Source organism: Callorhinchus milii, unplaced genomic scaffold (genome assembly GCF_018977255.1).
Source record: "Callorhinchus milii isolate IMCB2004 unplaced genomic scaffold, IMCB_Cmil_1.0 Scaffold2, whole genome shotgun sequence".
NCBI lineage: Eukaryota > Metazoa > Chordata > Chondrichthyes > Chimaeriformes > Callorhinchidae > Callorhinchus > Callorhinchus milii.
This window is the reverse complement of record NW_024704743.1, coordinates 81,485,864-81,503,473: the sequence shown is the minus strand read 5'-3', so window position 1 is coordinate 81,503,473 and position 17,610 is coordinate 81,485,864. Positions and strand designations below refer to the sequence as shown.

The window sequence follows — 17,610 nt, the reverse complement described above, 5'->3', positions numbered from 1 at the left end:
CATGCCCCAGACCAGGACTTTGAACTCATATAATCTTGGTTGACACTCCAATACAGTGTTGAGAGTGTGTTGTGATGTTGGGAATTGACTTCGGATGGAATGTTAATCTTTCTCAGGTGGACATGAAAGACCTACAGCACTATTCAAAAAGAAAAGGGAGTCCAGACAAATCATGGCTGTTTGTGGGACATTGGTATGTACTTATCTACAATGTACAGTCACTACACTCTACAGTATCTCAGAAAATGAGTCTTGCCTTGCAAGCGAGACACCTGGGTTCAATTCCAGGCAGGGCGAAATCATGGGCAAGTTTCCTTACTCCACGCCTAATAATAATCCCTCCAAAACAAAACAATAATAAATTTTCGGAATCATTTTCAATCCACGGCTGTTTGTGGGACACTGCTGTGCGCAATTGGCTGCCATGTTTCACCCACAAATATACAGGCAATTCACTTTACAGCATATTCTGTGAAGCGCTTTGAGACATCTAGAAGACGTCAAATGCAAGGATTATTATTATTATATCTCTTGTGACCCACTCAAGATTTCCTCTCAACATGAAAGGTGCTACATTGAGTGTAAAATTATTATTATCATTATAAAAAAGTCACTTGAGAAGTTGCTTAAAAAAATACAATGGTAAACATCAGCCATATGATACAGACTCCGAGTTTAAAAAGCATGGATGAGATTTCAAATGGATTGTTTCAAATAAAATCATGTCATTACAGCAGCTTCACAATTTAGGAAGAAAGAAGCAAATTTAACCACAAACCAACACAGTTACATTTAGCTGTAAATCACCAGTAAATGACACTTACCTGCTGAACATTATTGCTCGCAGCTTTTTTCATTTCTCCATGTAGACCACGTGAGTTTTTTAAATCCTATTTTAAAATGATTTGGAAAGTGTACAGGGGATTACATAAGATCATCAAATGTACATTCTCTTTGTGGATATTTCAAGATTATAATAGCGTTTCATAATTTTTACATACACCAAAGCTACTATTTTTCAGTCAAATGAATGACAGGAAACAAAGTATAACTTAATACTTTCTTGTCAACACCAATGAAGACACCCAGGTCACGTACCACACATACTGCTCGACTTTACTATTTCCTTTGTGTACCAATTAATAAAGGACACAGTTTGTATGGAAAATCCTGTCCTGAAAGAACAGGCACATTGAGAGAGGCTGTTAACACGAAGCTGAGAAGTAGAACATATTTGTCTTGAATTTGATATGAACACTGATAGAAAAGTACTGAGTAAAAGTTTCACAAAAGTTTATTATGTGTTCACATAAATATTTTCAGATTGCAAATTCCCATCAAAAAGAGAAAGATTTCACAGGATGAAAGTGAATAACTGATCAAGAAGGCAATACTGGGTAGACATGCTGGGCAACAACAAATTGCATTTATTTCATATCAGGGGGACATCCCAATGCATTGCACAGTCGAGGGTTTGCACCCAAGCTGGGGTTTGAAATCTGGAGGGGTTGGGGCCAAAGAGAGCAGGGGTGTGATAGGGGGAGATAACTGAAGGCACCGTCATAGAGGAAGGTCTTCAGACAGATCTTGAAGGAGGTGAGGGAAGGGTTGAGGCGAAGCAAATCCGGGATGAATTCCAGAGTCAGGTGGGTCAAGACCATGGAGGGATTTAAAATTGGGAAATCTGGCAAGCAGAGAATTGGTATAGTCAAGCTTGGACGTGATGAATGCATGGATAAAGATCTCGGTGCCTGAGGGGAAAGGTAGTGGTGAAGGTGGGAAAAGTTGTGTGGGTTGCATGGGTCAAGGCACGGATGTGGGGGTTTAAAGGACAGCTGAGAGTCAAATAAGACCCTGAAGTTCTACATTGGCTCAGTGAGGTGGAGTGCATCCACATAAATAGTGTCAATGCCTGAGGTGAGGAGATGCTGACAAAAGAAAGAGCTTTTCTGGTTTCCTGTCGAAATATTCATCATTCAGTCACTGTGGCACTTTGTTGCTATATTTAGCAATTATTTGCACTAGAAATATAATGACCTTTTAGTACCTACTGTAAAGTGTTTTAAGATATTCTACAACAACAAGATTACATTTGTATAGCGTTTTTCACATCGGGAGGACGTCCCAAGGCGCTGGACAGTGTACAGTATTTCAGACCCGAGCTGGGGTCAGGGGGGAAGAAGGGAGGGGAGGGGAAGGTGGGTGGCTGATGCATGGTCGAAGATGAGGGTCTTGAGGCGGAACTTGAAGGAGGCTAAGGAGGGGGCGAGGTGGAGTGACTGGGGGATGGAATTCCAGAGGTTGGGGGCAGAGTAGCTGAAGGCTCTCCCGCCAATGGTGGGGCGGATGGGTTGGGGCGCGGAGCAGGCCGGAGCCGGCTGAGCGGAGGGAGTGGGCGGGTTGGTAGGAGGTTAGGAGGTCGCAGAGGTAGGGTGGGGCAAGGCCATGGAGGGCTTTGTATGTGAGGACCAGGATCTTGAACTGGATCCGCTGAAGGATAGGGAGCCAATGGTGTCGGGCGAGAGTGGGGTAAATGGGGTCACGGAGTTTAGTGCGGGAGAGGACACGGGCTGCAGAGTTCTGGATTATCTGCAGCCTGTGGAGGGAGGAGTTGGGAAGGCTGACAAGCAGGGGGTTTGCATAGTCGAGCCTGGAGGTGATGAAGGCATGAGTAAGAGTTTCAGCGGCCTGAGGGGTGAGGTAGTGGCGGAGTCGGGCGATGTTACAGAGGTGAGGGAAGGCAGAGCGGGTCATGGCTTGGATGTGGGGGAGAAGACAGTTGAGGGTCGAACAAGACACCCGAGGTGAATTGAAGTGTGCAACCATGGCGGTTGATGCGGCCAGAACCTGAGGTGCAGAGGCATTGGCGCGAGGCAATCAGGAAGGCCTCAGTCTTGTTCACATTCAACTGTAGGAAATTCTATATAACAAAGTGCTATAAAATATAATAATAAATAATAATAATCCTTGCATTTGATATAGCAACTAATTACTTCATTGAAATATCTCAAATACCCTTCACAGGATGTACTGTAAAGTGGTGTGACTGAGTTTGTTTTGAGGGTGAACACGGCAGCGAAATGTGCACAGCAATGTCCCATAAACAGTGATGAAGTGAGTGACCAATTTTATCTGTGCGATTGTTGACCAGGACACCAGGAGAACTCCTTTCTCTTTTCGAATAGTGACATGGGATCATACAAGTTATTTGTTTACTAGTTTGTATTAATTTAAAGGAGAAAGAACACACCAAGGATAATGCAGTTGATTCCCAGTTAATGGAAAGAAAAATAGCATTTCTTTCCCCTCGTTTTCCCATCATTAGATTCTCCATTCTCCATTCTCTACACTGAGCCTCTGAGTTAATATAATTTGCAGAAATATTCTATGGACCATTGTGTACATCAACATCCTTTGTTGCCCTGGATACAGGTCAGGAGATGTACAGACCAGAAAATGTCAGTACTGGATGAGTAATGCGAGGCCCAGATGAGTACACTCACTAAATTGTACAGCACTAAATTGATTGATTTGGAGTTTCACTGGAATTGGACACTGACTGCAGTTATTGTAAAATGTAGCCGTTTGTTAGCTGGGAATCCATGATCCGACCTTCATGAAGGTTTTATCTTCATGTATTTCATGCCAGATTCTGAATCCGCTTTTTAAAAACACATTTGTGACAAAGGAGGGACAGACCCAGAGGCATCCTGAATGATATGCATAGCTCCCTCCAGACTTAGGGTAGTGCGATTATATGATGTGTTTCAGTATCTGATGTTTTTTTCTTAAGGTCTGAGAGGTGCAAATTGCAGGGGAATTAATAGAAAGGCTTGAGTTTTCAGCTAACATTTTTGGGGAAGCAAGCTCAAGGCAGAAACATTATGCTGTTAAATACAAGAAGGGCTAAGTTTCTTCTTACGAATCATCCAACTTATATCTCTCCCTGATAGCTATAAAATCTTGACATGCAGACTACATAAAGTAGGCAAGGAGAGTGAGGTGAAGCATGGTTCATTCAAAGGTGCCAGTCCAGAGAGAACACCTAAAGTTATGTAAATAAATGCTGAAACAGGGCGCTCACCTTGAGGTACAACTTGGAAATTTCAAACAGGCGTTGGCTGCAAATATCAAAGCATTTGTGATCCTCTGAAACACCATTATCCTCAAGAGTTTTTGCCACCACTTCTTTTAGCATCTAGGAATACAAAACAATTAATTTGCTCAAAAGTAAAATTCAATTACTTTAGTTTTCTCTTTTCAAGTACTCTAAGATACTACCCTGTGTGAAGAGCACTATATAAATCAAGTTTTGTTCAAATCTTCCACTGAAATTCATATGACAATTTAATCTCACTTTCCTACGACAAGTTTTTGTATATTGTACTAATTTCAAAACATATTTCACAAAGTGCAACTACAAGCTGATCCGGAGGGAGCGGACAGGTTGATAAGGGGTGAGCAGGTCAGAGAGATAGGAGTGGGCAAGTTTGTATATGATTTAAAGTTAAAATGTACAATGTATTACAGAATTCAGAATGGACAGTTTTGGCACAGTAAGTGTTGTATAGAAATTACAAGCAACTATATATTCAAATATGTTCATTCGTTTGCTAAATACTAACACAAGTACAAGCTGAAACATAGAACTAAATCAAAACACACTTATTCAAAAACATAAGTTAAAGAAAGACAGTGCCTTACCCGTATGTGTTTCTGAGACCGTGATTCCTTTTGTTTAACATTTTTATGTCCTGGTTCTGTCACAACTTTCTGAGCTTGGCTCTTGGACTGTTTACTGGTCGAGGTAGTGGCTGACAACCTCCCTAGACGTTCACGTAATGCACCTGCTGAATGATGCCCACTGCTTCCACTTCCCTGAGACATGCAGAGAGAATACTGGGAATTGAGGGAATCAGTGCTCTCAGATTTGATGAGTCTAGGATAGATTGAAAAGTTATTTCAATCGGCAAAATGTAATCATTTTTGTTGCTGACATTTTTGAAAAGCTACACCCACCATCTCATTGTGCTTCCTGCTTCTCTTCCCTATTTATTTTTCAGCGGTTAGAATATGTTAGCTGACATGTCTGGGCTCTTATAGGCATTATATGCAATACTATATTACATTTGCAAAGCGTCTTTTACATCCGGAGGATGTCCCAAGGCGCTGAACAGTCAGGGATTAGGACCCAAGGGGTGGGGGGGATTGGATCATGGAGGGTGGAGGGCAGAGAGGGTGGCCGAAGGCACGGTCGAAGTGGGGAGTGTTGAGGTGTGCCTTGAAGGAGGCAAGGGAGGGAGTGAGGCGAAGGGAATGTGGGATGGAGTTCCAGAGGGTGGGGGCAGAAAGGCTGATGGCCCGACTGCTGATGGTGGGAAGGCCGGGCGAGGGACATGGCCTGCTGAGTGGAGGGAGCGGATAGGTTGATAAGGGGTTAGCAGATCGGAGAGGTAAGAGGGGAAAGGCCACGGAGGGCCTTGACGGTGAGGATAAGAATTTTGAACTCGATCCTCTGAGGGATGGCAAGTCAGTGGAGCCGGACGGGGGTGAGTGTGATGGGGTCACGGAGTCTGGTGCGGGAGAGAACACGAGCTGCAGAGTTCTGGATGATATGAAGATTGTGGAGTAAAGAGTTGGGAAGGTCGACAAGCAGGGCATTGGAATAGTCGAGCCTGGATGCTGTGGGGAGCACAGAAACCTGATTGGAGGGATTTGTAAAGGGAGTGGCAGGAGAGGACGGAATGAAGCTGGGAAGCAACAACTCTCTCAGGGACCTCAGAAAGGAAAGGGAGGTTGGAGATGGGGTAGTAGTTAGTGAGCAGGTTTGGGTCCAGGGAAGGATTTTTTTTAGGAGAGGGGTGATGACAGCTGTTTTTAGGGGGTGAGAATGGTGCCAGTTGACAGGGAGAGGTTGACGAGGTCTGAGAGTAAAGGGGCAAGGAGGTGGAGTTGGGAGGCAAGGAGAGGGGTAGGGATGGTGTCGAGGGAGGTGGTGGGCTTCATGTGGGTTCATAGTGGTGGTGAGAGAGAAGGGCGAGACAGGTTTGAATGTGTGGAGGGAGGGATGGATGAGTAGGGGCCGGAGTGTAAGGGAGAGATGGGAAGGGGGTGATGGTTGGGAGGGCAGAGCCGGCAAGAGCAACACGACCATTACATGTTAATTAATGCTGCGTCCGCCTATAAAATACACGTTATAGAAAATCCTGTGAAGTGCTTTTCGAGTTCCTGACAATAAAGGTGCTGTATCAAATACAAGGAATATATTTTATTGATATGTTTAGATTTTTCTGAATAATTTTCTTAATCTCAGTTCCAATTTAGTTTATTTTGATCTTAACATATTTGAATATAAAAAGCATTCTCACATAGCTTCTATGGTTTTTAAGAGACTACTGAAATAATTGAATTTGTACCAATGAAGAGGACACCATATTTTCGATGTATTTTTAACCTAACTTCAATTACATTTCCAATAATAAGCTCTCAGCAAACAATGTAACGACTAAATTACAACCATTTTCACATCATCAAAATATTAATACAAATTTTGTGGAATATAATGGATTTTAGTAGTTGAAACACAATACTGATTTGAAAGTGGACGTTTTTTAAAGCCTCACATAAAAATTGTGCATCAAATATGTGAGCCAATAAGGCATTATGTCCTAGTGGGTAAAGCACCATGGGGTCTAATGCTACAATATACAACTTGAAGGTTGCAGATCCAAATTATGGAGTCCTGTAGCTCAGTGGTTAGAGCACTCGCCTCGCAAGCGAGAGACCTGTGTTCGACTCCCGACAAGGCGAAAAGTTGGGCAAGTTTTCTTACTCCACACGCCTCTGTTTACTTAGCAGTAAGTAGGAACCCAGTTGTTAGTCTGTTGGCTTTTCCGCAGGTAATATTTCCTTCAAAAAATAATAATAAATTGGTCACTCAATCCATAACTCTTTGTTGGGAAACTGCTGTGCGCAATTGGCTACCGCTTTTCGCCTACAAAATAAACGGTCAATTCACTTTACAGTGTATTCTATAACGTGCTTTAAGACGTTGTGAAGACATGATAAGGTGCTATATCAAATACAAGGATTTGAGGCAGGTGACCTCAGTTTAGTTATGGAATGGAAAACATCAGCCAAAGTTCCCACTGATGATCAGCAATCCAATCTGGAACATGTGCATGTGTGGTACTCTGTCTGCTGACATCGGGATCAAGCTCAGGCTATGATGCCTGCCCGCTGCAATCGACACCGCCACGGATTGAATAGCCTGCCAACACACAGGCCGCCTGGGTTTACACATGATCCCAGCAGACAGAGTTCCATGCATACCAGCTACACATGGAAATTCCAACACTTGGAATGGAATGCACACTCTCTCCCCGGATGGATGCACTCTGCTTACCTAATTTTGGACAGTATTAGGCGTAGACTGGCAAAAGCCAAGGCTTGGGGACCCCAAAATGTCAGTTGGGGTACTGTTGGTGTCTAACCAGCTAAAACCGCATGGCTTACCATTGAAGCACTGCCGGGCAAGCACCCCGTTGCTTGTCCAGCTGGGACCACCCTACCCAATTAGGGGTTTGGCTCGCAGGGTTAACAAGAGCTGCGTAGGAAGAATCTCTTCTCCCAGTAGCACTCCAATCGTGCTAATGAGTCAGACTGCCTGGTCTGTTATCAGCAGTTCCCTGAACTACTCCATGTTCCTTGCTGTACTATTGTCCAATGCAAGCACTTATTGCAGGTCTCTCGCTCTCCTCGCCGGCCTTCCCGGCACCTCCCTCCACAAGCTGCAGGTCATTCAGAACTCTGCAGCTCATGTACTGTCCCGCACCAGGCTTCGCGACCACATCACTCCCACCCTCGCTCGCCTCCACTGGCTCCCCATTCCCCAGAGGATCGAATTCAAGATCCTCACCCTCACCTACAAGGCCATTCACGGCCTTGCTCCCTCCTACCTCTCCGATCTACTATCCCCCTACTTACCTGCCCGTACCTTCCGTTCCTCTGGCTCCGGTCTGCTCCACATCCCCCGCCCTAACATCGGTGGATGGGCCTTCAGCCTCTCAGCCCCTAGGCTCTGGAACTCCATCCCCCAGGGCTTTCGCCTTGCTTCCTCCCTCCCTTTCCTCCTTCAAGGCCGGTCTCAAGACCTTTCTCTTTGACCGTGCCTTCAGCTCCCCTCTCGAGTCTTACCCCCTCCTCGCTCCCTCCCTTCCCTCACCCTGACCATTTCCCCCCTGCTCGGGTCCCGACCCAACTGTCCAGCGCCTTGGGACGTCCTCCCGACATGAAAGGCGCTCTATAAATGAAATCTTGTTGTTGTTGTATCTTGTTGTCTTGTTGTAAATTACCTTTTGCTTGGATGCAAACCGTCTAGCGCTCTGGACCTTCTTTTCTGTCCTGATCCATCAGCAGTTTTCTGCTCACTCTGTAATGTCTCATCATCCGGCACACTTCCAGGCTCTGACAGCACAGCAGGAGATGGCAGTGGACTCAATCCATAAATGACTGGAGAGCATTCTCTTGAACAAGTTGTGTTTGTTTCATAGCGAATAAGGCGAGATTGAAGCTTGCCGAATGCAATATCTTTTTCTAGGGCTCTTCTGTTGTCTAGGCAATACCTGTAATATTCATAAGTTTAACCATATAAGTTACACATTACACCTCCCGAACATCATTATTTGATAGTAGATATTGCATGCAAACTTTATTATAAATACACTCACTGAGAAAAAGCACTTGAGGACTTGATTTTCGAGATATTACAAATAGATGGGTTTTGGCAACAATTGACAAGGCAGCCGAATACATCAAGGAATAAACTTTGGTCAAGCTAACAAGCAAAATTGTTATACAACAACAACAAGATTACATTTGTAATCGTCGGGAGGACGTCCCAAGGCGTTGTGCACAGCATTTCAGACCCAAGCTAGGGTCAGGGAGGGAGAAGAGAGGGGAGGGGAAGGGGGGTGGCCGATGGCATGGTTGAAGAGGAGGGTCTTGAGGCGGGACTTGAAGGAGGCTAAGGAGGGGGCGAGGCGGAGTGTTTGGGGGGTGGAATTCCAGAGGTTGGGGGCAGAGTGGCTGAAGGCTCTCCCGCCAATGGTGGGTTGGGGGATCTGGAGCAGGCCGGAGCTGGCTGAGCGGAGGGAGCGGGCGGGTTGGTAGGAGGTTAGGAGGTCGCAGAGGTAGAGTGGGGCGAGGCATGGTGGGCTTTGTAGGTGAGGACCAGGATCTTGAACTGGATCCTCTGAAGGATAAGGAGTCGGGCGAAAGTGGGGGAGATGGGGTCACGGAGTTTGGTGCGGGAGAGGACATGGGCTGCAGAGTTCTGGATTATCTGCAGCCTGTGGAGGGAGGAGTTGAGAAGGCCGACAAGCAGGGCGTTTGCATAGTCGAGCTTGGAGGTGATGAAGGCATGAACAAGAGTTTCAGCGGCCTGAGGGGTGAGGTGCTAGCGGAGTCGGGCGATGTTATGGAGGTGAAGGAAGGCAGAGCGGGTCATGGCTTGGATGTGGGGAAGAAAAGACAGTTGAGGGTCGAACAAGACACCTCGGTTCTTGACTGGCTTGGTAAGTTGTAGTGTGCAACCATGGAGGTTGATGCTGCCAGAGCCTGTGGGTAGGTGGAAACTAAAATACCCTGTCTGTTCACCTCATCTCATACACCTTCCAAAGCTAATAAACAGACCATGTAAACATTAGACATTGTATTGGAATAGGAGTTTATAGACCACTTATTACGTTATCTTAATATAAGTCGTCTTGGTAAGAGAGATCCAAGCGCGAGCCTATGTTCGTGTAAAGAAGGCTTAAAAACAAAGTGGCAGACGTCCAAGATTGAAATCTACAAAGCTTAAAATACATTAAAATACATCCATACATGTTTTCTCTAAAATAACAGCAGTGTTAAAGATGTCTTTTGTTAAATAGAAGATATTTCCACTTTCTGTTCCAGTAATTTTTTAATAATAATTTTCAATAATCTTTCTACATCCACCTCCAGTGATTCTACATTCACAATATCCACCTCCTCTATGAAAATTAAGGCAATGTACTTACTTAGTGTCCTCCCTTTCTACTATAAGCTTTCCTCCTTAATCTCTTAGCAGCCCTATTAGTATCTGAACTAACATTTTACTGCTACTACAATTAATGTGCTTATACAAAGGTTTACTATTGACCTCCCTTTTCTCTCTTACCCCTTTCAGACTGTTTAATCTCCCTCTATGCAGCTTTTCGATATTCTTTACATTGGCTTTCACTTTCCTTTCTATTATTTGTTCTTTAATTATTACATTTTTCTGGCCTTCCAAATTTGATCTAATCTTCCTATTTATCCATGGAATCCCTGCTATTATTACACTCACTTTCTCCTTATTATAATATTCTTGATTTGCACCCTTTCCACCTCTAGTTTAAATATTTCCCACTGCTGATCTACATTTCATTTGCCAAATGTTCCTTCCAATCAATCTGAGTAGTCCCTTTGCTTCTTTCTATAACTAGCTTGTTTTCTTCTTATCCTGTCCTCAACTTTTCCTGTTCTTTCTTTCCTTACATTGAACCTAATCACACTTACTCAAGTCCATGATAATGACATTCTGCAGCTTTTTCAAATGGCAAATTTTTCAGTTTGTTTAAAGTCATCCGTGGGGTCAATGGAAATTCATTCTCACTGAAAGGAGATAAAGCAGATTTATTGTTAACTGTTAATATAATCTGAATAAGATGAGAGATGTATACTCTTCAAACAAATTTGCCTGTTTAAAAGGCTCATTCATTGCATCTGGAAAATAGTGTACAAATGTTGCAATAATAGTAACAGAAGCATTGAGAAGAATCTAACACAAAGTATTGAGAAAAAACATTGACATAGAGTATGAAGTGTTAGCCAAAGTACAACAGCCTTGAATTTCCCATGGCTATTTACAAACAAAGGAACACAAGAAGATACACTTGGCAACTCAGTTTACTTAATGATAAGTTTATCGAAGGAAAGGAAGCAACATAATTGCTTGGTGCAGTGAATGCCTTTTGTTCTATCAATATAGACCACAGAAATTCTAGGCACATCAAAGTGATATCTACTTTTAGCCTGAGGAAAGAATTTGGCACTGCTATTTCCTGAGATCAATCGAGCTCAATTTAAATTTACCCAAACAACGAATGCAGTCTTGTAATTTCCATATCTATGTGCTGAATAGAACAATGTGGACTATCCATGTGAAGATCACTATGCATGTTGAAATAGGAGGAAAATGAAAGTCTTACATTTAAAGGTGTCATGTTTAAAATGTCTCAAATTCAAAAGGTTCAAATGGGTTAAGGCATAAGTGGGTAGAAATTCCACTTAGGTGTAGGTTTACTCTATTGATGTAGCATTATTTGAGTATCCAGAATTTGTCAAACTGCTAAATTCAATCTCATCTTCCAGGTCATTTTTTGTAGTTCTTGAAATAAGTTGCCAAATTCTGGATGTTGTGATGGACACCAGCGAAGCTACAGGAGCTCACGACCTCCTGCCTCTCAGGGCCAGCATCGCACATTGACACAGAGACCCAGAGAGAAACAAACACACACACTCAGAGACACACGCACACACACAGAGACACGGAGAGACACATACACACACATTCAAGGAGACACACACACACTCAGAGACCCAGAGAAAGACACATACACTCAGAGACCCAGAGAGAGACACACTCAGAGACACATACATACACACACACAGAAATAGACACAGAGAAAGACACACACACTCACAGAGAGATACATTCTCAGAGAAAGATAGATACACACACACTCGTAAACACAAAGAAAGATACACAGATACAGAGAGAGACAAACTCACAGAGAGACACAGAGAGACACACACACTCACAGACACAGAGAGACATACACACACACACACAGAGACACACACATTTACACAGAGATACTCAAAAACACACACAAACATATATAGAAGAGACAGACACACTCACATAGACAATCACAACAGCGGGGCTTTTGAGTGTAGCCCATTTGCCACTTGCACTGCGCATTCGTGTTTGGAGCTGCTCCGCCGACAGTGGCGTCAAATAAACAGCGCGAGTGGCCCACGGGCCAGAAACTACATTTATGGCGGGTTTGTAGCAGGTGGGTTCATTGTAGCGGGAAATATCGGGGAGGTGCGGCCGCACTTTGCTATTGACCCAGCCCATAATGAAGTCCCAGTCTGTGTGGATAACTTTGCTCTCTTCTGTACATCAACTTTTGCCAGCCATTGGCACCATTCACTGAGAGCTCCCAAAACCAAGGGGCAGAGAAATACTCTAAGAACAAACTTGCTTTTTCTAGTTTAAAACAGTCACATTAGATGCAGTTAAACAGGGTGACCAAAAAGTTGTGATACTTTAGCAATATCTTAAACTTCTTAAAGAAATTATGATATTATTTAGATAATGAGGTAGTTATCACAACTTTTTGGTCACTCTGTACTATAGAAAGTGCTGTGGCACCATAAGATTACCTCACAGAAACGGTCGCTTTCTGTTTTGCTTAAGCTGAATCACCCTGGTTACCTTGCAGTTATACTGCAGAATGGATATATTGTTTGCATTCTAAGAAGCTCTTAACTTGCTTTTCTCTGAAGACTATTCTAATTTGATTTGGATCCAACATACAAGTAGTAGCACAAAAGCCTTGTCCTATTGCATTAGCCTAAACTCAAATCTACAAGGAAATCCCACAAATGTCTTAGTATGGTTTTGGACCTACACAGGTTGTTTTACCGTTCTGTCTTAGTTACAAAGAGAATATACTGTGATTGTTTTTTTCAAAACAGAAAATAAAAGATTGTCACGGCTAAGCAAAAACAGAAGAAAATTTCTACTGTTCATTCAAAAGGGTTTAGTGGAGTCTTAGTTGAGAAAGAGATTGTTTTAAAATTAAATACGGTTGGCTCACTTTCATTGGCAAGTTCTAGAACTGTACAATTCAGTAGGAAAATGATCTGATGAATAGTCATGGACATGACTTAATTTTTATACTGAATTAAAATATGGACAGTCGTACTGAAACAATGAAGTAATTACAGAATAGCTGTGTTCTTTCCATAAAAAAGAATTGTGTTTAGTCTGACAAATATTACATTTGGAAACATTCATAGAACCACAAACATCATTTATTTATACTCCAGTTCCTCAATAACTTGAAAATAAGCTTGAAATTTAAACCAGACTTGATTCAAATTTGTAGGAATCTGAATACATTTCAGAACAAGTTAAGGCAAGTCAACCTAAGTCACAAGAACAAATATGTTCTTACAAATGGCAACTTGATAACCAAGCCAGAGTTGGGGGAGAAACTATTCTTTTATTGCATTAGCTGATTGGAAAATACAACAACAACAACAACAAGATTCCATTTATAAAGCGCCTTTCACGTCAGGAGGACGTCCCAAGGCGCTGCACAGTTGGGTCATGACCCGAGCAGGGGGGAAATGGTCAGGGTGAGGGGAGGGAAGGGAGGGAGCGAGGAGGGGGAAGAGAGTCGAGAGGGGAGCTGAAGGCTGATTGGAAAATAATGTGACTTTTCGTTAGAACAAGAACAATTGAGCTGGCAAAGCCTATTTAAAGGATTGAGGAAGCAAATAAAACTTGAGGGAAGTTAGGAAGAAGTAGCATTTTATATTCAATTATTTATTCTTCTTCCAAAAATTCTCAACACACATAAAACAAGGTCGGTTTTAGAGGTATAGAAAGAAGCTTATCACATCCCAACAGTGAGCAACAAACAGCTCTCCTGACAGCTTTCGGACATAAGCATGAGGAGACATGCAATGGTTGGCATTGAACGTAGGATTTTTAATGTCAGCTGTTAATAGAATATACGCATTATAATCACACAAAGCCAAAAGAGTTACGTGCAACACCAACTAGAATTTCAGACCAAAGTTCTCCCAATAAGGTCTGGGAGCAGTTTAGCTACCTGCTCTCTTGGCCAGCTAATAGCCTATTGCATGTTGTTGCAAAGGGGATGTTGTGGAAAAGAGAAAGAATACTTTTATGATTTTATACATTTTACAGAACTAGATTTATCATATTATTGAAATGAAAAATGTTTGTTGCTGTCACTTCGTAATGAATATTCTGAAAGCTTTGAATTTCTTTCAGTAATTGGGTTAAATAATTTGAATTCCTAGTCCACGCTTCACCCTGTATATATGCTGAACAAGAACAATTTCCTTTATCAGGAAGTTGGTGACATGTGAACGCCACATTCACTAAATTTATTGCGACAGTTTTAGTGAAGAATGTCAAAAGTAAATGAAATCGAAGCATACAATTTTGGGAAAAATTTGTTTCTTCAATTATTCTATATACTGCAGCTCAGGGGACAGGAAAACAAGTGAGTAATGTAATCCTAGGCCTCTGTCAATGCCACTGTGCGCTGTGAGAGCAGCTCATGGAATAGTTACCATCAGATGTTCTCTCCCTTAAGCGCTTAGCTCTACTTGGAACTTCTCCACATCACTTCAGGGCGAAACGTTAGGCAAGTTTCCTTAATCCACATACACGTATCTGTTCACCTAACAGTAAGTATGAACCTGGTGGTTAGTTGATTGGCAGATTGCTTTCCGGGGGTAATAATTCCTTCAAAAATAAATAATAATTTGGACACTCAATCCACGACTGTTTGTGGGACACTGCTGTGTGCAATTGGCTGCCACGTTTAGCCCACAAAATACACAGTCAATTCACATTATTACAGCATATTCTGTGATGCGTTTTGAGACGTGTCAAAGTCCTGATAAAGGGCTATATCAAATGCAAGGATTACTATTATCAACACGGAAATTCCAACAATGTCTCAAACCAGTGGCCCTTTGCTGGATGATGGTACTCTAGCACTACTATGCCACTACAATTTTAATAATTTCTAAGGATGTTTTCTCCAATCCATTTTTTAAAAATATGGCTATCCTTAATTAAATTACCTCCCTGCAAACTACTGTGTTTTAATTGCACTCGCACTATAGTAATACAATCTTGTAAAACTCGCTCGCTCGCTCATATTCCACTCAGACTGTAAGTTGCTGGTTAGCAATAAGTTTCTAGCTTTAAAAAAGGCAATAAACCACTACCTTTGGCTTTAGAAGCCAAAGGTAGTGGTTTATTACTTGAATTGGTACTTTTTAGCTACTTCTCCAGGGAGACCTTGAAACTAAACAACAGACAGACATGAGTGCTGTTTAGCACAGCATGGAATGTTTTAGTACAGGGACACCACATTCCTAAATACCTTCTGTTGCTGAGTGGAATATTAAAAAAAATGAGAAATAGGAAGAGCAATGCCATAGTCTGCTTTCACTACTCCATTAATACTAGATAAAGCAGTATAAATAAGATACATAATGCAACACCAATGAGGTTTAAAAATCTATGAGAACTCATTCGCCCCAAGCCAAAGAAATGCGTGGACCTTGAGATTTTTTTTAATTCAGAAAAGGGAACATTTAGAGTTTTTTTCTATGATATTACAGTGGTAATTTATCTCCCTGCCGCATTAGTTTAATTTACTTAAGCTTGAACTGTCATAAAGATGTATGAATAAAAACAAAACTGCATTCATTTACTTGTCATAATGTTAATGAAGTAACAACAAATGGAAAAAGAAAGCAACGTGCAATGTATTATATGATTTTATGACAGCTTGATACCATATCATCATAAAACGGCATCATGCACCAAATCCAAGCAATACACAGGCTTGTCACAACTAATTTGCTAATTTTAGGAAATGCGATTGCAACATCGATCATTACAGTAAGCTGTAATGGAAGCCAAGAATATCTAATATTTCATGCATATGGAATCAATTTTGTAAATTTTCAAGTGGATATAAATAAAACATTTAAACAGTTGTATGCTATTTTTAAACGATATACACCCTCGACAAAAAAAACGCAGCTCTAAAGACAGTAACAATTTACATAGTATTCTCCTGACGCAAGGAGGATGCTATGTAAATTTAGCTAACTTTCTTCAGCTGATGTCAAAACGATCAAGGTCCTCCTGATTGGCTCCCGTCAGCGCCTCCACATACCACCTTACTAAGCCAGTCCAGGACCTTGGCATCTTGTTTGATACTCAACTGTCCTTTCTACCCCACTTCTGTGCCATGACCTGCTCTGCCTTCCTTCATCTCCGCAACATTGCCCAACTCCGCCACTGTCTCACACCGCAGGCCACCGAAACTCTCATACACGCTTTCATAACACCAAGGCTTGACTATGCAAACTCCTTGATTGTTGGCCTCCCCAACTCCTCCCTCCATAGGCTACAGATCATCCAGAACTCAGCAGCTTGTGTCATCTCTCGCACCAGGCTCCATAAATCTATCACTCCCATCCTTGCCCGACTCCACTGGCTTCCCATTACACAGAGGATACAGTTCAAGATCCTGGTCCTCAAGTTCAAAGCCCTCCATGGTCTTCCTCCCCCCCTACCTCTGCAACCTCCTAACCTGCTACTATCTTGCCCCTTCCCTCCACTCAGCAGAGTGCCTGCTTCACGTCCCCGGCCTCACCATTGGCAGGCAGGCCTTCTGCCACTCTGCCCTTTCACTCTGGAACTCCCTCCCACAATCCCTCCATCTCACCCCCTCTCTTGCCTACTTCAAGTCCTGTCTGAAGACGTTTTTCTTCCACCGTGCCTTCGGCCACCCTCCCACCCCCACTGCCCTCCTCCCCTACTCACCCCAACTCAGGTCCAAAACCCCTGATTGACCAATGCCCTGGAACGTCTTTCTGTCATGAAGCGCTCTATACAAGTGTAATTTGTTGTGTTGTTCTTTTGAAACAGCACCTGTGATCATGGCAATTCTTAGTTGTCCATCAAGGTTGAAGCTTGTTTTGCTTCAACCAATGAAAAAACTGACATCCCGGGGAAGAAAGTGCAAATAAAATTAATCTCTACTCTCAAAGCATCTCCAGGATTCCCTCAGTCTGCATTCAATTTAATTTTGCAAACACCAGTACTGGTTCTCCATTAACTTGCTTGGTAGAATAATCCAAACATTTCTAAGCAAATATTCCACATCTTTGTCCATGTTGTACTTTCCCCTCATTTTGATTAAATGTCTCCTGGACCTGCTCTCTTGGCTTATAATGAAGTAACAGTCTGCATTTATCCTGATCTATTATTTCACATAATTCAATACGGCTTTTCCCCAGCCTCCTTTCTAGACTTTAAAGCTTAATTTTTGTCCAATCTGTCTTCGTAACCCATCTCCTGTTTCTTGCAGTAAAATGCAGCTCTCAGCACACAGACGTTCCAGAAATGCTTTTGCCAGAAACCACTGGTGGACAGAACTTTAAACTTTAGTAGTTTTGTTTTATTCTTGAAGATTGTATTGTACTTACCCTCTCTGTATCTGCAGAGGCTGCAGGTCAGCAGTTGGAATACCTTCTGCAGTGAAATATTTCAGCAGCTCTTTTGCATCAAGGTGAACTGGAGGTATTCTTTGGACATCCTTGAGTCCCAATAGTGTTTCAGATGAACTTGACACAATACCAGTCCTAAAGGCACGATAGATACAAAGTTTGCATAGTTAGAAA

The 17,610-nt window shown here is 42.5% G+C and overlaps 1 protein-coding gene across 1 annotated transcript in view; it reads right to left on the bottom strand.

Moving 5' to 3' along the window:
* The window catches only part of LOC103187834 (MDM2 binding protein), a 66,165-nt gene that overhangs the window by 2,453 nt on the left and 46,102 nt on the right, over window positions 1-17,610 (bottom strand). Inside the window, exons 17-22 of the mRNA XM_042346897.1 lie at window positions 17,416-17,571; window positions 10,585-10,680; window positions 8,355-8,624; window positions 4,705-4,939; window positions 4,085-4,198; window positions 825-890 (exon numbers count right to left, since the gene is read on the bottom strand). Of these exons, the coding sequence (XP_042202831.1) occupies window positions 825-890; window positions 4,085-4,198; window positions 4,705-4,939; window positions 8,355-8,624; window positions 10,585-10,680; window positions 17,416-17,571 (937 nt within the window). The remainder of the gene's footprint in view (window positions 1-824; window positions 891-4,084; window positions 4,199-4,704; window positions 4,940-8,354; window positions 8,625-10,584; window positions 10,681-17,415; window positions 17,572-17,610) is intronic.